This window comes from Gopherus evgoodei, chromosome 9 (genome assembly GCF_007399415.2).
Source record: "Gopherus evgoodei ecotype Sinaloan lineage chromosome 9, rGopEvg1_v1.p, whole genome shotgun sequence".
Taxonomy (NCBI): domain Eukaryota; kingdom Metazoa; phylum Chordata; order Testudines; family Testudinidae; genus Gopherus; species Gopherus evgoodei.
In genome coordinates this window covers 23,016,963-23,037,322 of record NC_044330.1, presented here as the reverse complement: position 1 = coordinate 23,037,322, position 20,360 = coordinate 23,016,963, and the positions used below count along the sequence as shown (strand labels likewise).

Sequence of the window (20,360 nt, the reverse complement as noted above, 5' to 3'; positions counted from 1 at the left end):
CTGTTCCCTGTATTGGATAATACCTGTGCTCAAAGCTCCAGCTCAAAATGGACATTAAAGAATTTACTTTCTATATTGTAAACACCATAGCATCCTATAATTATAATTCACAGGAAATGTAAGACAAAATATTTTCAAGAAAAGATTTTATGTTTCTCAGATACATTGAAAAGAAAATAACTATTATTTAATGATTCAGTATCTTAAATCTATTTTGGGAAGATGACATACATATCTCGATTCTTTTTTGGATGGAATGTACACCTGAGTTTGGTTTATTCAGCTGTATATGGTCTTGTCCAAAGAAAGAAATGTTGTTTGATTGAAATAGATTCACGTTTTTAAATTACCAAGGCAATTGTTTATATTTCTGAAATACAGTTATGACTCTCTGTTTGTAAGCATCATTAAAACTTCTAAGCGGTAATCAAAGAATGGCTATCAGGAGGGAGGATGATGCCGAAGGTCAGAAATACTCAATTGAAGTATTGATTTGTCCCCCCCCCCTTTTTTTCCCCCTTTAATGAGGGCTAGAATGTTTCCACATCAGTTAACTGCCTTCAGAAAGCACCAGAAGGTCACACCAGCCTCAGACTGATCCTTTTCTTTGTGTCTATAATATAATTGGCCGATTGTGCTAGTGATGAGTGAACCCCCTCCCCCATCACAGTCTCAGCTACATGTTGTTAGACCTCATTGCTAGTTCCCTGAGGAGAACAGCACTGCTACACTCCTCTAGCAAAGGCAGTGCCATTGCGCAGGTTGAAACAGCAGAAACAGCATCCATTTTAATCTGCAGGAAGCTTCTCGCCTTACAAGGGCGTTCTTTTCTCCTTCAGATGCTGTAAATTTTAACTGTGCAGCTTGTGTAAACATTCCTGGCTTTGGTGTCTGCTCTCTGTATGATGCACTGAGATGGTACACCAGGAAAACTGTTCGTATCAGGTAAGAATTAAAGCTGTTACGGTGATAGGCATTCGTTGGGGAGAGAAAGGCCTGCCTTTTTCAGTGCAGCAGGTTGTCTCTCTTCGGCTTCTACGGTATTGTTAGTAGTGGGGTTTGTTGTAAATCTGATGAGCAGTGTAGGAAATAATGCTTAGTTGGCTTGTAAAATGTGAATTATACAGGTATAATCTGTCCTGACATGTATGCCTATATGGATAAAGGTACTCCTTTAAATGAAGAGCTTTTTAAAAAATGGGAAACAATTTTGGGAAGCGAATTATGGAACAAATAACAGGTGTATAAAATAATGGTAAACAATATTTTTGAATGTTAACTTTGTGTGTCAGTGCCTAAGTTCTTGTCTACTATACAATGCTCACTAATACAGTAAAATATTTAGATGAACTAAGTGGAAAAGGAACAGATAACTGATTTATTTTCTCTGACACTTCCATTCATTGATGCTTTACGTTCAGTAATATGTATTCATTTGAGCCTTTATGTATCAGCTGCATTTTACGTTGTATAATGCATCAACATGTACTCTGTTACAAGTATAAATGAGAGTACTTGATTTAAATTACTTGTATGAAGGAGCTGTTTTAGTACCTTCATAGTTATATTTGAAGAGAAATTTAGCTTTTAATATTTTTAAAACTTCTATATTCACTGTCCGTAATTGCCTATTTATCACGGTAGATGCATTAAAATGTAATGGTCATTTTCAAATGCTGTCTTTCCATTGTTTACATTATGGTTTGCTATTTTGATAAATAATCAAAATATGGATTAATTGATTGCAAGCTCTTTGGGACAGAGACTGTGCCATGTGTTTGTAGCACAGTGTAGAGCCCCAATCTTGGTTGGGCCCTCTGGGCACTGCCACAATGCTAATAATCAGAGGTGAAGATGAGAAGATAATTGCTAATAAAGACTAATGTGTTACCTTTCCATAGGGCAAAGTCAGAATTTAGGCGTTTACACTGACATTACTTCACTTTCCTAACAATGGACAGTATTATCACACACACACCTATGTTACAGATTCCACTTCTAGGGCTTGGTCCTGCTTGAAGATTACTGTTAAACACATATATCAGTATGCATAAAATAGAATTATAGCATGAAGGGAAGTAAACCAAAATACCAGTATAATACACATAGTACAGAGTTAAAAAATGATTTTTGAGTTTGAAGATTTTTAATCCAATTAGCAGTTTAAAATAATTATTCCAGTCTATTCCCTTCTAAAAATGTATTTAAATAGTTTTCTGAAGCCTTTAGCCTGTCATATTAGTAATTTAATAAATAGCATCATTGTTGTGTCTCTGAGAATGTTTTCCCAGCATAGTTCTGGGAACTGAAGGGTTAAAGATCGCCTATTGTCTCTTCTCAAATGGAAGCCAGTCTTCTGGGAACTGTGACTAAGTGAAGATACATTAGGTTCAGTGAAGAATGCTGATATGAGGCTGGGTAGCATCCTAAAGCATTTGGTTTTGTGTGATCATAGTATGCTACATTTTAAATAATTTTAATCTGCTTATTCGTTACGTGTTCTTTCAAAACAAAAATACTGACTATAAATCACTAGTTGTATGTGAATCTTTATTTTAGAAAAATATCATATGAGAACGATCTTTGTTTTGTTTAAGTAGCTCTGTTTGGTTGCACGGAGCAACAAAACAACCCAAATAATCAAACCCTTTAACCTAGAGGTCAAGTTTTAATCCTTCTGTGATCAGCAATCCAGGGTTTAGAATCAAACTACAAGCCATAAATGATTGGATTTCCGCAAGCTAGAAAGGAAGGATGGCTTCCCTAAACATGGGCTGTGATTGTGTGTGTGGAGGGGCGGGAGGAGGAATGTCAACGTTAAGGCTGCTATAGTCACGTGTGATATCTGTGGTCAAATTCCTTTTTGCAATGTGCTTTAGGTTTCATCAGAGCCTTAAAATACACTTAATAAAGAGAGAGACCCTATACAGTTTAGATGTTAAATCCCTGCGGAGGCTGTTTAAAAAATAAATTCAAAATTCTAAGCATGACTGTATATTATGCTGCCAAAAGAATCCTAGAGTGATGGATCAGTAGCACAGTTTTATCTTAAAACCTGAGACAGCAAAAAGCAATTCATTTATACACATCTCACTACACAGATCTTGTTTGACCTAAATCAACTGCTGCTACTACTTTCTAAATTCTTGAGATGATGATCCATAAAATTAGATTTTTTTAATTAACAGAATTCACAATTCCAAGAAGAAAAATGCTAGATGTTTATTAAACAGTTTTAGATCATATTGTAAATAATATGATGATAACCCTTCTGGGAAGGTTAATGAACTGTGCTTTTATATATGGAATCTCTTACATTGGAAGAATTATTGATTGCAGTGAAATTGAATGTCATATGGTAATGAAATATGAATCCTTTCACTTCTAGGTTATCAGTCTGAATCCATACCAGGTCAGTGGTGACCAAAAGTTATTACCACCTGAGGCAGTGTAGTGGCCCCCTTCCAGTTCCCAGCTGATAAGTATTACACAAACCACTGCCCTCTCTACTAGTATTGACTCAATAGGCATGGACCCTTTCACCACTGCAGATCGCCTATCCAGTTCAGGCATATTGGCATTGGTATGTTGGTAATCTTCATTACAGCACCATTTAAAGTGATTGAAATTATTTTTGTAAGTAATGCCAAAACACTTCTTAAGATCAGTGAAATATTCAAGGGAATATGTGTGTATTGTTAACATTATGAATAAATACAAGTTAAAAGTAAATTGCAAATGTGTTTTCAACTCATCTCCCAAGACGAGTGTTTAGGGCTCTCTTTTTTTTCTCCTGCAAATTTGCCATGAAAAATACCAGAACTTGCACGTTTGTTTAAAATACTTGAGACCGCTATGATGTCATCAACGTGCATCAAAGAAACACAACCTTAACTGAGGCCCTGAAAAGTAAATAAAATATTTTGTTATAATGTATTTCCTTGCAATTTAACTATACCCATGTACCATCTTAATGATTTAGGATCTTAAGTATTAAGTTATAAAGCATTTTGGTTTACCATTACATATATATATAAAAATAATATAACTGGAGATATACCTATCTCCTAGAACTGGAAGGGACCTTGAAAGGTCATTGAGTCCAGCCCCCTGCCTTCAATAGCAGGACCAAGTATGGATTTTTGCCCCAGATCCCTAAATGGCCCCCTCAAGGATTGAACTCACAACGCTGGGTTTAGCAGGCCAATGCTCAAACCACTGAGCTATCCCTTCCCACCGCTAATCATTAAGGTGCACTTTGTATAGAGTAACAATCCGAAAATTAAGCTGATGTCAGCTTCTTGCATATTTTCTTCATCTTGATGAATGAGTCTATTGTGAGCTCTTCAGATCAGAATTTGCCTTTTTGTTACATAGATGCTACCATAATACTAATATTAACATGGTAGTAATGTTAAATATCACCACCTCAGACTTATTTCTGATGTTCTTTTAAAAGTTGATAAATTTCTGGACTCCAAAACATTGAAACTGAATCTCTGTGTAATATAATACTCCCTACACAGAAAATTGCCCATGGGAGTCATTCGGTTTTGCAGACTAGCATCATTTTGGATATATACCTATTTCTGTTGACTGAAAGGTCAGACATTCTTGGGCTTTATACACAGATAGAAAACTGATATGATCAATTAGATTTGATTTTCTTAGAAGTCCTGGAATTCACTCAAAAACAGGTATTTCAGGAAGGGCCTGGAACACAATTCATGCGACAAGATCCGCTTAGATGAATTTGGATAGTATGGCTCTGTCTACACTAGGATATTTACCTTTTGCTGACAACTTTTACAGCTTGAACTGTGGCTGAAAACGGTTTTAATTCCATGTGTTAACTGAACTAAAACATGTTTAGCATCACTTCAGAAATGTGATTGGACCTTCAGTTTTCAGCCTTCCCTCCCAGGAACCGTTCAGTCCTCAAATCCTGTATTCAGATCCCTCTTCCTCAACATTTAACTCCTGCCCTACTCCACGCTTTCTGTATGATATCTGTGCATTAATGTCATATGGAGCTGCACAAAATTTGGCAGCTGTATACACGTGCTGAAAGATCAGGATGCTCCTCCATATTAAAATTGTATTAAATTTGACTAGCTGCACTTCCACAGAAGCGGAGAGAGTGATATTTCTCAGTAAAGGCCTCTTCCTTTGCAGACCTCTTAGGGAGTTGGTCAGCTTGTAGGCTGCCAGCTCTCCATTTTGAAAGCAGTCCTTTCAGTAAAGAGCTGTCTGTAGATCAATGACATGCCAACAGCCACCTGATTTCCTTGGGAAAAGAAAGAGGGGACCTAAAGTACTTGCTGTTTCAGGCCATTTTAGAGACTTTTGCTGCCACAGGTATGTCAATCAGGGCTTACTCTTCTTCACGCCCATGGCTGATACACCTAGATCAGCGAAGGTCCGGAGCAGGTCTGCACAACATACGGCCTGCGGGCCGCGTGCAGCCCGCAAAGGCTCACTGTGCGGCCTGCGGTGGGATTCAAAAGGCTCTGAGCTGCCCGCAGCTGTGGGGAGCCCAGAGCCATTTAAATCTCATCCGTGGCCGGGATTCATAGGGCTCTGGGCTGCCCGCAGTGGCGGGGAGCTCAGAGCTCTTTAAATCTCAGCCGCGGCAGGGATTCAAAAGGCTCTGAGCTGCCCGCAGCGGTGGGGAGCCCAGAGCCATTTAAATCTCAGCCGCGGCCGGGATTCATAGGGCTCTGGGCTGCCCGCGGCAGCGGGGAGTTCAGAGCTCTTTAAATCTCAGCCGTGGCCAGGATTCAAAAGGCTCTGCGCTGCCCACCGCCGCGGGGAGCCCAGAGTCCTTTAAATCCCAGCCACGGCCGCGATTCAAAGGGCTCTGGGCTGCTCGCAGTGACAGGGAGCTCGGAGCTCTTTAAATCTCAGCCGCGGCCGCAATTCAAAAGGCTCTGAGCTGCAGGCAGCCGCGACCTCAGAACTCTTTAAATCTCAGCCGCAGCCGGGATTCAAAGGGCTCTGGGCTGCCCGCAGCCACAGAGAGCCCAGAACCCTTTAAATCTCAGCCGCCAGGGCCAGCTTTAGGCCAATTCAACCAATTCCCCTGAATCAGCCCACCCCTAAGAGGGCCACATGCCCAAGCCCCAGTACGGTGCACTGGCAAAAGCCAGTGCGCTGTAGCGGGGTGGCCCAGCTTCCCCAGGGGGCAATTTAAAAGGCCTGTGGCTCCCAGGTCCTTTAAATTGCCACCAGAGCTCCACTGCTGGAGCCCTGGGGTAGGGCTGTGGGGCTCTGGGGGCTATTTAAAAAGTCCGGGGTTCCCGTCGCTTCTACCGCCCCGGCCCTTTAAATAGCCAACGGAGCCCCACCACTTCCCCAGGGTTCCCGTGGCTATTTAAAGGGCCGGGGCGGTAGAAGAAGGGGAGTAGCAATGGGCTCTGGGGGCTATATAAAGGGCCGGGGCTCCAGCTGCCTCTGCCGCCCTGGTCCTTAAATAGCTGCTGAAGCCACACCGCTTCCCCAGGGCTCCCTTGGCTATTTACAGGGCTGGGGCAGTAGAAGCAGGGGAGCCGCAGGCTCTTTAAATAGCCCCCAGAGCCCTGGGGTAGTGGGGGGGGTCTCCAGATTCCTTTGCTGCCCTGGTCCTTTAAATAGCCCCCAGAGCCCCACCACTTCCCCAGGGCTCCTGCAGCTATTTACAGGGCTGGGACAGTGGAAGCAGGGGAGCCCCAGGTCCTTTAAATAGCTCCTGAGCCACATGCTGCTAGTGCTACTCTGGTGGGGGAGGCAGGAGGAGGGGGCACTCACCATACAGGATGAGCTGTACTCCCTGTACCTGCACCAGTTGCCCACAGCCAACCCCTGCCGCACGTCCTGCACTGCCTGCACCAGTTCCTGTCTGCAGCCAGCCCGTCTCCAGGCAGCCCCTCACCCCCTGCCTTGCCTTCAGCCCTGCACCAACCCCTGTCTCCAGCCAGCCCTGCACCCCCTTCCCTGTCTCCAGCCAACCCCTGCCGCATCCCCTGCCTGAAGCCAGCCAGTCCTGCACTCCTTTGTCTCCAGCCCTGCCAACCCATGCCGCACCCCCCCGTGGCCGTGCCTGAAGCCAGCCAGTCCTGCACTCCTTTGTCTCCAGCCCTGCCAACCCATGCCGCACCCCCCCGTGGCCGTGCCTGAAGCCAGCCAGCCCGCCCATCCCACACGCCGTCTCCAGCCTGCCCCACACCCCTTGCCCAGCCTGCAGCCAGACCCTACCTCCAGCCACCTCCCCCCCACCTCCAGTGAGCCCCATGTCCACTGGTGCCTTGTAGTTCCCAGGGAAGTAACTCTGCACACCTGCTTCAATGAGGTGGGCAGGGAGCAGCTGGGACCCACACGTGCACCCTAGCACACCCTCAGGGAGTGGCCAAGCTCATTTCTAGTTCAGACACATCTTTTTAAAAAAAGAACTTTAGGTAGGGTTAACATACATCTGTACTTTCCCAGACATATCAGGCTTTTTGGATCTTAAATCGCCATCCAGGAGGAAAATACGGACATATGGTAACCCTATTGGTACAGAAAATACATACTGTGGCAGAACCTTTTATAGGGAACCGGTTGCTAAGAAATGAAAGGCTTTTTTTTTTTTACATTTTTTTTTTCCAGTCATCCCTCCCGGAGCCCCGCTGAAAATGTTCAAATTGGGCCCCGCACTTCCTAAAGCCGGCGCTGCCAGCTGCGGACAGGATTCAGAGGCTCTGGGCTGCCCACAGCCGTGGGGAGCCCTGAGCCCTTTGAATCCCAGCCGTGGCTCCAGCGGATGCGCTGGGGCTGGGATTTAAAAGGCTCGGGCTCCTCAGCAGCAGGAGCTCTGGGACCTTTAAATCCCTGCCGCAGCCCCACAAAGCTCCAGGTTCCCGCAGCCGCCGGAGCCCCGGGCCCTTTAATTTGACCCTGAGGGCTCCCAGCCAGCTCTTCAGCTGGGAGCCCCTGGTTGATTTAAAATCAAGTATCACCTCCCCACTCCCAACCTTCCTTTTTGGCCCACAGCTGTTTTGGTGGGGCGGCACTGGGAAAGGAGGGTTTGTTTCTGCAGGGCAGGGCAGTGCTGGGGCAGAGTGTTTCTGCTGGGCCGATGGGGGAGGGTTTCGGCCCTCAGCTGTTTTCTTTGGAGTAATGTGGCCCGCGCCACTTTACGAGTTGTGCAGGCCTGGTCTGGGGTGTACACATGGCCTCAGTAATGCTAATACCAACTACTGAAAAATCATTAGGGTCTCAAAAAAAATCGTGAAATTTGACTTATAAATTATTACATTTTTAAACATAACTAATTTGGGGTCCTTTTATTTGCTTTCTGTTTTTTGAGCAAATAAAACAGGATTCACATTTTGAAGATTTCTCAGCAATCATAAATACTAGAAATGAAAGCTGAGAGACGCAGGAAAAACACTAAATACCATGAAACTCAAGATAAAATCACAAGAGTTGACAACACTGCAGTCTACTTCTCCTGTATTGGGGCAGAAGACATGGCACCCATCCTATCTTCCAAAATCATTCCTTTCTTCAGCAGATTTCTGCATTTTGTAAATGCTACAAACCGTTTTGTAACAAGGGAGTTGGAGCTCAATAGATCAATAGCTCCAGGGCACACTGATCACCAATGGAAAAACTGCTACTATTAAGTAAACTAAAGGAGCCTGCTGCCATGGAGATGGGGTCACGGGAGCTCTTTAACAGACAGGTTAGAATGCAAGGATGAGGCTTGCTCTCTTTTTTTCTCTTTGGAGCTGTGAAAAAAGCTCCCTTTTGCTACCTGGAAGTGCTTTCTGCTCATTCTGTGAAACATTTCAGACATGTCTGTATAAATGGGAAGACGGATGATGGCCAGCCTTCAGAGCAGTACTTTCATAATTAGGACTGACTTTAAAAGTGTTTTTCTAAAGTAACCCATTCAGACCTTCATAATAAAACAAGTGTTCCTTAAATAACTGTCCATTGATATGACATTTCTCTAGGCTTGGCAGAATTTTATTTTTTATAATTATGATGGATAACATTGACTATTTTTAAGCATTTTTTTCTGTTTTTATCAATTTAAATTTTTACAGTTGCAGGAAATTATTGGGAAGGTCAGATAATCATTTAATGATAGCTGAGATTCAAAAAGATAAAGCTTTATAACCATTTAAAATGCAAATTTTCAACATCACATATTAAAATATACAAAGTACATTTCCTTAAATCAAACTCTCAGAAGTTCTCAAGCAGCATTTTTCTTACATTGCCTATCTGTTCACTTTGATTATTATTGATGAAAATATATTTTCATACGTTTGTGTGCACAGTGAAATCAATGTTTATTGACATTTGCTGATAGAAATGTAATCCTTCCAAACTTGTTTATAACCTAACCATATATGAAAAATGTTGTAAATTCTACTAATAAATAATAAACTAGCAACCACTTTTGAGATTATTGCAAGAGGTACTCTAGTTGGGTTACCATGATCAGTCAACTAGATAATCTGCTGAAGTGCACTATTTGGAAAAGATTGGATCCATTCTCTTTATGGCAAACCTTAGAAAATGTATAGTTCATAGTTTTGTTTATTTCATTGACTCAGATAAGTGTTATCTGTGCATAATTAAATCTGAATGTTTAAAGTACTCATAAAAATTTCAGTTATAATCGTATTGCCCATTTTTAGTAACCTTTAAAAAAAAAACAGCAGAAGGAACTTACTGTTTCTTGCCTTACTGTCAGTGTGAAAAATTAAGTTTTTTTTTAATTTTAAAACTGAGTCAGAGTTCATCTGTCCTGTTTTCTTGCTTTTATAAAACCTGAAAATTGAAATGCGTTTTCCCCCCAGACTTTGCATGCACAAAAAGATGGTATACTTCAAATTGATATGTAGTTTATATCTTCAAGGGGGTAGCTAATTTTGATCCTTGAATCTGAAGGATGGGGAGGGGGTTGTTACATTGCATTCTTAACTGTAGCAGTTTGAGCCACAGGAAGGCAGCATGGCCTATTGCATAGAGCGCTGAACAGAGAGTTAGAAGACCTTGGTGTTCTATTCCTGACTCAGCCATTGACCTTGTTTGTGACCTTGGGGCAGTAACTTCCCGTCTTTATGCCTCTGCTAACTCTTCCTCCCTTGGTCTCATCTATTTAAATTATAAACTCTTTTAGGCAGAGACTCTATCTCCCTTTGTGTCTATACTGCCCCCACACAATGAAGCCCCTATCTTGATTGGGACCTCTAAGTTGCTGCTGTGATACTACTACTAATAATAATAAAGTAGAGCTGCACTAAGTATGTGTTCCAGTTTCTATGTTAGGATGCCCCAAATACAACCTCAGACTTCAAACTGTCTCTCTCCTAATGCTACCATTTAAATTCACTGAAAGGAGAAACAGTTTTTGTAACTATAACTATCATTCCAGTTTCATAGCTGACGAAATTTTACATGGACTTCTCTCTCACAAAAGTAACCCTTACCTAATAATACAAAAGCTAAGTGTACCTTATAATGTAGCTTGGTATGTGTCGTTAAACTGACTGCAATACATTTTGTTTGTGTGTATATTTAAAGCACATAAAGGGTGCCAGAGTGGCTGGCCTAGGGACTGAACTGTGTATCTGAATGGATACAGCACGTATAGCAGCTGTGTAATCCTCTCCAATTGGCTTTATTGCCAAAAACTACAAATGGGAAGAAAGTAGCTGTCTACAGAAATGCCCAGTCAGCTCTGCAATGTTGTGACAACCCAGAAATACATTTGTTTTATAGTTTAGTTTTCAAGGCAATCATTTAAGTATTAGTCGTGGCATGCCCTCTAACAGAAGTGGAGGTATAATGCCTTTGTACAGTGACCCTAGTCCTTTCAGTACTTGAGAAGCTACTGAGAAGAATGACAATTGCTGGTGGCTGCAATGTGACCCTAAAAATGGTAGTTAGATTGTACAAAGAGGCCCTGCTTTATCAGAAAGCTATTGTCCAGCATAGTACTGTATTCTGAATTCATTTCTTCTCTCTCATTTCAAAGATGTTCATTGAACAAAGAATTTTCATTTAAGGTTGTGATTTGATTTGAGTTAAAACCAGAATTATCAGCTTCTAGACCAGGGGTAGGCTACCTATGGCCTGCAGGCCGAGCTGATTTTCTGTCGCACTCTCACTGCCTGGGTCCTGGCCACCAGTCCGGGGGTCTCTGCATTTTAATTTAATTTAAATGAAGCTTCTTAAACATTTTGAAACCTTATTTACTTTACATACAACAATAGTTTAGTTACATATTATAGACTTATAGGAAGAGCCCTTCTGAAAAGGTTAAAATGTATTACTGGCACGCGAAACCTTAAATTAGAGTGAATAAATGAAGACTCGGCACAGCACTACTGAAAGGTTGCCGACCCCTGTGCTAGACTAATAAGCTAAATCAACTGATATGACTTTTTTTTTCTGTCAGATGGTCTCATTACAAAGTTAGTCCATAGAGAATCTCAGCAAAGACATTTCTCCAACGGTACTTGGATAACAGAGTAATTAGCCAGAAAAAGTTCAAGTGAAGGGCAAGGAAGCCATTTAGGTGAAAGATTTTGTGTGAATGTATTCTAAATAGAACTTGTCCCCTTTTTGTCTAATGCAGTGGTCCCCAACCTTTTCTGTCTGATGGGTGCCAGATGACGAGCCATCGAGGACCGTGGCGGCGGACGAGCATCCGCCAAAATGCCGCTGACAAGCGGCAATGTCAATAGGCGTTGCTGCCAAAAATCCGCCAATTTTCGGCAGCATTTCAGCTGATGTTTGTCTGCCGGCCAGTACGTGGGCATGCTTAGACACCCCGGCGGGCACCATGGCGGGGACCCCTGGTCTAATGAAAGAAGCAAACTATTCTGAGTTGGATACTGCAGTGGTGTGTGTGATTTCATTTCATTTTTCCTAAACATAATTACAAAGCCCAAAAGCTTGACTTTTACTTTAGTGGTGCTGAAGTAAAATATCATCACAAACATTAATTGCATATATTATTTATACAGTGATAGTACATAGAGGTCCCCATTGGGCGCATGGCCCCATGTACTAGACACCATACATACATATAATAAGAGAGAGCCCCTGCCCTAAACATCTTATAATCTAAATAGATAAAACAGAGCATTTTATTCCCATTGTACAGGTGGGGAAATGAGGGCAGAGAGTCAGTGACTGTGCAGGGACAGATGTGGGGAACTGAACCTAGATCTCCAAAGTTCTAGTCCAGGGCTTTAACTACAAAACTATCCTTTCTCTTGGATTAAATTAAAATGATGCATAAACTCTTCGTGCAGTTTGTTTAATTTTAACAGTTTAGATGTTTTTTTCATACTCTGAAGTGGGTGAGTGTGTGTTTTTGTGTTCAGTTTTTTGGGGGGGTTGGTTGGTTTTTTATTTTTTTTCTTATTCATTCTGATTTATTACAGTGTTGCTCTGACAGGAAGAGTAAAAAGAATATGCTCTTTATCCAGGGACAAAAGGTCAATCTATAGTGATTAACTGCTTCAACAGTACCTTCTCCTTTGCATGAAATGTATTAATCCCATGGGGAAATACTTTGACGGCATTTTTAAATATCAGTTTTAATAGGCAGACGCAGTATTTTATCACTGCATTAACAGTGGGCTGTTGAAGCAAGTGTAAAACAACAGAATAAACGCCAGCTCTTCATGTTGTTGATTAATTTATATTGAAATTATAGAGGAGAAACACTATTTGATTTAATCATCATTTACTCTGTATCTGCGTATAAACACAGTATTTACCGTATACAAGAACCGTGAAGGTTTATGAGAAAACTTGCCTTGTTTCTTCGATTAGAATGTTTTTAACTGAAAAATACAATTATTTGCTCCATAAATTAAAAAAGTATAATGTCAAGAATCCTTATGTTGTCTAATAATGATCATATATTGTCCAGGCAAGTTAACCTAGAACATTTCTTGCATAAAAATCAATCTCTTTAAAGCATTCCATGCTTTATTTCTGAAAATGAATTTGCCATATAGTGTACAATATTTAAATCCCAGAATGCATAACTACTTAATATAAATTGAGGATTCTGAAAGTATAGTGCAATGATTCTAATCCATGTGTTCCATACCCAAATTTGAAGATTCTGAATGTGTGTTTGATAGCATTTGATATCCTTACTAGGTCAGCTGCAAACTTTATGTACACTAAAAAGGAATAAAATGTGATCTTTACCTTCAGTGAAGTCAGACTTACTTGGTGTGGTTTAATTTTCATGTCCCTGAATAAAATAAAAAGCTCTGTGTACCTGCTGACCAACCTTATCCCCACTTTTCTGCCCAAACCCCATACAGGTCCCATTTAGTATATACATTAAATACATTTTTGAACATTGTAAGATTAAGTGAATTACATAGTATGAATGTGTTTTGTAGTAATTTTGAAGGAGAGTTCATAGGATTTATCCAGGGAAGTCGTACTTTTTTGAAAAACTGCTTATTAAAGCTATCCAGTAGTACAGGGAAGGACTTTTCTTCCCTTTAGCCAATAACTTTTAACTGTCTCTAAATGTATTTGGAAAGGAGACATTGAGAAATCAAATGATGTTATCAGAAATAAAAATCAGGAGCCCTACTGCAGGAAAAGGGAAGTTAATTTTAGTAACACTGGAAAATGACACATTGAGTCAGCTGTGGCTAGGAATCAAAAATAATAAAAACAAGCTCATAAGTCAAACTCCCTTGTGCAGAAAAACTATAGTAATTACAAAGCAGCCAACTAGAAAAATAATTGGTTTTAGCCAGCCCTATTTATTAATGCTTTTTTCTTTAAACTTCTGAGTAGAATGTTTTAGAATATTACTATGCATCATTTGTACATCATTAAAACTAGTAAGCTAACTGGCAAAATGCATTTTGAGTAAACATGTCAGTATAATGTGGGTATTTCATGAGAGACTTAAATAGCAATTTAGGACTGTTAAAACAAATAATCTGATATAGAGTTTAGTCGGATTGTACTAGATACCAGCCCTTTTACTACTATGTGATATCCTTTGAAGATCACTGTTGCTGCACAGATATGAAAATTGTAGCCTGGCAACACAAATCCCATCCTACCTGTGTTTATCCTTTAGAAATCTAGGTCCTGATCCAATGAAGCACTTAAACACATGCTTAACTTTTAGTACATGAAGAGTCACATTGACTCATGTGCTTTCCTGGAGCGGAGTCTTAGTAGGTGAAATTTAGTGACAGCCATGAAAGCAATGGACTAATAGCATTAAACTAAAGCCAACCAAAGTGACAATGCTGTACAAGCATTAGATTCAGGTGCTTCATCTCCCTCATGACCGGCAAAGCTGTGACTAAAACAAGTTGGAAAGACTTGCTAGTGTGCATAGTGGGTTTCTGCAGTCTGAATATTTCTACCAGGATCTAGTTAAGGAACTACCATACTAACTTTCACTTGTGAAAAGACCCAGAATTTGAACACAGATTTCTAGCTATAAAAGGCTTGTCCCTGCCATGTAGGAGGGAAGCAACAAGGCAAATTATTTCCTTTTTCTGACCTTAAAATTTGCTGCTATAATTAGAACAAAACCCAGTTTCTTACATTATAAAGAAATGTAAGCCTTTGCATAATAGGGGCTGAAGTTTGCTTTCTATAACACCAAACTTGCCTCCCCTCTAAATTCCAAACTCTAAAATACACCACCTTAAACTCATTCCCACTTCAACTTTTGCATAACTGCTCTGTGGCCAGAAGACAATTTTTGTCCAAAATTGATCGTAATCAGCAATTTATGAGATTTGTTGGGGGCAGGGAGAGATGTTCTGAAAATTCTTCTAGTGCAGTGGTTTTCAAACTGCGGGTCGTGACCCAGTACCGGGTCGTGGAATGTAAGGCATTGAGTCATGGTGGCTCTGGTCAGCACCACCAACCGGGCCATTAAATGTCCTGTCGTCGGTGCAGCCCAGCTAAAGCAGGCTAGTCCCTACCTGTTCTGACGCTGTGCTGCGCCCTAGAAGTGGCCAACAGCAGGTCCAGCTCCTAGGCAAGGGGGGAGGGGTAATGGGGGAGGCCACAGGGCTCTGCATGCTGCCCGAGCACCGGCTCCGCACTCCCATTGGCCAACAATGGGCCAATTGGACCTGGGGAAAGGGGTGCCTGCGGGCGGGAGCCATTTGTCCGTCTCTGCGCAGGAGCTGGACCTGCTGCTGGCCGCTTCCGGGGGCACAACGCAGTGCCTGGTGCCAGAAAGCCTGCCTTAGCACGCCTGCTGCACCACTGATCAGGAGCTGCCCAAGGTAAGCCTGTGTCCCAATCCCCTGCCCCACCCTAGAGCCTGCACCCCCAGCCCAGAGCCCCGATCCCCTCTCGCACCTCAACCTCCTACCCCAGCCCAGAGCCCCCTCCCACATCCTGATTCCCTCATTCCCAGCCCCACCCCGCAGCCCTTACCCCTGTACCCCAGCCCTCAGCCCCAGCCCTGAGCCCCTCTCACACCCCAAGCTCCTCAGCCCCAGCTCTGTTGGGTCACGGGCATCTACAATTTTCTTCAGCTGGGTCGCCAGAAAAAAGTTTGAAAACCACTGTTCTAGTGTATGTGTACTGGGGAGGTTGCTTAGTGTAATTTTATGTATGTTTGTTTTATTTCTCATAGCCCAAAAAAACTTTTAAAAACCTCAGATGTGTTTTATTTGAAAGATTTTGGTAAAATCTAGTCTGGGATTTTCAAGAGTGTTGAAGATCAATGGGTGGCAAACTCCCTTTGAAAATATCAGCACTAATGTGCAAGACTTCTGCTTTTTTTCCCTTGGGGGAAAGGCATATTAAGAATCTACTGGCAAATTAAGAATGTCATCATCAACCATTGGGCTTTGGCAGGCTGTAAAAGAGCACCAAATGACTGGTGGAGATCTACACTTCCATTTAAAAAAAAAAAAAAAATTTTTTTCTAGCCCCTTTCCTTGGGAGCATTGCCTTTGAAGTGTAAACAAACAGAACGTAATCACAGCCTGTCTCCCATCAGCCACAGCCAGAGTGCCTAACTCAGTTACCTGTTTCTGGCATGTTCTTTTCTGTGTCCCACAAACAGGGCAGGCACAAGTGAAATCTTTATTCCTAGTGTGTTTCTACCATTCTTGGCTGGGTTGGCTGTTCCTGCAGCAGAAACTGTAAATAACCTTCACTTCTCTCTGAGAAAATGAAGACTGAGGGTTGATGTATCTTGAAGCCATACATGGGTGCTGAGAAGAACCTAAGAAAGAGGCTCCTTCGTCAACTACTTATGCAGTGTTTGGGGATATATTGGGCTAGATGGACCATTGGCCATTCTTATGCACTTAGGAGGGAAGGAGAGGAATTTGCTCACTCTCTCTCCCTCCCTCCACGATCTCATTGTCCCTGAATCAGAGAGACCAGGCTCCAACCTCTTCTCAAAGAGATCCCCTTGGAGGAGCAGAGTGTGAATGTTTCTGTAACTATGCAGTATGGAAAATGTAACCCTCCCCTTGCAAGGTGGATGTCGTGCTATAATATCCAGGCTCCCTGTAAAGCGGGGAGAGAGAGCACCACAAGCACTGGCGACCAGTGTCCCATGTTCAACAGGATCTTTAAATCCTCCATACAGTGGGAGGATCTTCGTACATTCACTCATTCCCCCTTTCCTTCTTCCTTCCTCCACTTACAATTGACATGCAGCAGAATTAATACTCCTGAATGACTTACAACAGTGTCTTCCTCCACAGAAATAACATATTCAATCTTAGGCCTTGGCCACACTGGCGCTTTACAGCGCTGCAACTTTCTTGCTCAGGAGTGTGAAAAAAACACCCCCCTGAGCGCTGCAAGATACAGCGCTGTAAAGCGCCAGTGTAAACTGTGCCGCAGCGCTGAAGCATAGCTCCCAGCGCTGCAAGCTAAACCCCATCAGGATGTGGAGTACGTGCAGCGCTGGGAGAGCTGTCTCCCAGCGCTGGCGCTGCGACCACACTCGCACTTCAAGTGTAGCCATACCATGAGCAAGGATTAAAAAGGGAAAGACACTGGGCTTTGGAAAAAGATGGAGAGACATGGAATCCATGACTTCTTAAATACTGTTACCAAACTAATTACTATGCTCACAAGTCTGGAGTGAGTAGAAGGCTTTATGAAATCCAAAAGGAATCCTGATACGGAGAGTGGGGATCAGTAAGGAACTTACTTGTGGTGGTTGGCTGGGGAGGAAGGTTCCACAGTGTTCCTTGTATTTGTATCTGCCTATGCCAGTGAGGTTTAATCTGACTCTGGAAGTATTAGAAGCTTGTAACAAGTCAAATCTTTATATTTGAATGCTTCCTTTTTCTTCACTGGGTTGGGATTTATGGTTTTTCTCCTAAAAGCTTTATTATGTCTGAAAAAAATATTCCAGCCAAGGAATCACCTTAAAATAGAAAATCCTTAGTTATGTACTTTGTGAAAGAAATGGATGGGAAAAAAAATCCTCCAGTTGTAGATTTTGCTATTCCTGTCTCTTAAGCAAGTAAGCAAACCATGCAATGTTTGAAGGCAAGAAAGGCAATAAAGAGGATGAAGGGCTCCCGAAATTGGAAAGGCACTGGGTGAATTTCCAAACAAATTATGGAGTTCTTTTTTTGCTTCGCCTAATAGACTAAAGTTGTGGATATTGAAACAGAACAACCAATCTGTACAGAAAGTATTGTGTATTGTACAGAGAGATTGTACGTGAAAGTCCCAGAAGTGAGTCCAGTTTTGCCTCCTGTAGCCTTGACTTTGAACCACACTGTTTTAATTTTGTCATAAGATACCAGGTTTTCTCTGCCCGGGTGTAGTCTGCTAGGCAAGTTTCCATCTATTTTTATCCTGCACTACCAGTGGCTGGATGAAGACTGCTGCTTTCCTCTTGTAGCTACAACACACACTGCTAAGCAGTGAACTCAGTGTAATCAGCTGGCTAAGGCTCAAAGACAGCCTTTTACTTTATTAGGGAAAAGAAACACGCTTTGAAGAGGATTCTAGCAGAATTATTCAGGGGAAGGTGATAGCAGATTGTGAGAAGACCATACCCTTGACAGGCCAAAGTGTCAGCAAGAAGTCACATTTTAACTGCACGGAATGGCAGCTGTCCTCGCGCTAGAGAGAATGAGACAAAGATATAAGTACTAGACAGTCTCTCTGAATGGAAAAGGGCAAGGACACTGACAGAATTTCAGTTATCTGATATTTCAGTTTAAAAATGAGAAATCCAAACAGATCTTGGAGTATGGACTAATAAATTATGGATACAATGAATAGTGATAATAGCAAGGAGTATTTAATCTGCAGTGAGGGGGTTTGAGAGTTAAAGAATGAATTTGGACAGTGATGGAATGGATGACATCAACAATAAAGTATCCACGTTGGAGATGGAGGGGAATTATAAAAAGGTAAGAGACAAAAAGGACTCTTGTCTTCTAACAATTTCTCTGTTTTTGCAAAAGAGAAACAGTTCAAATCTGAAAAGTTGCCAGTACCATTCACAGCACCCTATGCTACAGTTCATCCAGATATATAAATGTTTCTTCATGATTAGTTCTATCTTTATTTGCTAAAATAGTGAAACGTTGTATTCAACACACAAGTAATTTTCATTAAAATGTGGTTGTTACAATGTTCTGTAAAACTTCTTACATTCTACATTTAGTTGTCAAAACTGTAATTTAAATATTGTGCCCTTCTAGTTTTTAATACAAATTACAGTGCAGCTTAAGAAATGAAAAATTTTGACTCTAAATTTTCATTTTATTTGTACTTCACTGTAAATACATCTTGAAGTGAAAGATACAAAAACAAGTATTCTATGGGTACAGGATTTTCATAAATATTGTAACAGCCTTTGTCCCTTTAAAAATAAAGTATGTCATATACAGTTTTGGAACTTTAAATATAGTAATTGTCTACATCTGGTAATGACAGACTTAAGGCAAAAATAGCTTCAGTTGCATGGTTGAAGTCTTGACATTAACTTCAAGTATATGTTTCTCCCTACAGAGCCAGGATATTATGCAACTTCTCTTCCCCCTCCATTCCTCCTCCAGCCCCCGCCTCCTCCCAAGGAAACGAATGCTGTTCTAAACTGTTTCACAGTATGTAGAAGTATCATGCCATAACAGACCCACCATCCTCAGCTCTCACTGACTACAGCACCTGGCAGCATCCAACCCATTGTATCTAACCTCAGCACCTTCCAACATTTAGTCAATTGCTTCTAATACTAAATTAAAAAATTGCCATAACCCCGCTGGGTTTTTAATCCAATTAAATATTAATAGAATAAAATATTTTTACCTTAAACACTTCTAGGTTGGCAGTGTCCTTGAATAAAGTTTCACCTAGGTGAGGTAGTGTTTGCAGAGTTGTATAATTACTGCTACATATTAATTCTAAATATACATTTGAATAAGTTTTGTATATACTTTTACTCATTATTTCAGATGAAATCTTAGTGTGTAAAATATATTCAATGGGCTGCATTGTAATAATCACTTCTCAGGTTATGTAAGTAGTAAAGTATGAACTTTGTTCACTTCTTTGGAAATACAGTAAGTAAATCCCAAGAGCTGACTTGTGTACTGCTGTTTATTGGCCTGCCATGGCTTGTGTTTTCTGTGTTGTATAATTGCCAAAAAGGGAAAAAGTCTGAGGTGATAAGTATCCACATTAATGACATGTTAATAGCCCCTACAGTAAAGTTCTTGTACAGGGAAGATTTTTAAGTCTTGTCTTTTCTTGTTAATCCCAAACCTGTTACAAGCAAACTAAAGCAAAGAAAGAAAATGTGGAGTTAATCCAGGAACAGAAAGCAGGTGTAACCAAAGCAAATGAGAAGTAATAAACTGTTGGCAACATGTACACAACTGTCTTAATCCTGTACATTGCCAGAGGTATGACAGCATTTATATTGTTCACCTTACTTAGTCCTTGAATGCAGATTCAGTGGATCAAATTCTGCTTTCAGTTACACTCGTATAAACCCAAGTGATTCACTGGAGTTTCTCTTGGTACATGCGCAACTTATACATTCTTGCCACGTTTGTGTTGAATCAACAAATGTAATAATATTTCAAATATCTGGTATATTGTGAAAAAAGATAAAAACCATAAAAGCTTATCTGTTAACCCCCTGTCCGTACATGACAAAACCCCCTCTTTGTATTGAGTCTATGTACAAATTCTGCTGGAAAAAGACTGCCCCACAGGGCTAGTCTTTCTAGATGCTAAATAGTACTCTCTCAATATGTCCAGTCAGCATTAAATCCTACACTTCCACTGGATGCGATAAATAATACCTTTCAAGAAACTTCCATAATTCCTATCCACATTGGTCTTGTCAGGCTCAT

General features: G+C 41.3%; 1 protein-coding gene across 4 annotated transcripts in view; it reads left to right on the top strand.

The window, feature by feature from the left end:
* LOC115657565 (schwannomin-interacting protein 1) overlaps positions 1-20,360 on the top strand; it is a 470,940-nt gene that overhangs the window by 420,785 nt on the left and 29,795 nt on the right. Inside the window, exon 1 of one of the 4 annotated variants that reach the window (XM_030575604.1) lies at positions 700-945. The exons of 2 other annotated variants lie outside the window; for them this stretch is intronic. In XM_030575604.1, the coding sequence (XP_030431464.1) occupies positions 916-945 (30 nt within the window). In that variant the 5' untranslated portion in view covers positions 700-915. Of the gene's footprint in view, positions 1-699; positions 946-17,933; positions 18,408-20,360 lie in introns of those variants that run through there. One more of the 4 variants, XM_030575603.1, reaches the window with a different exon arrangement.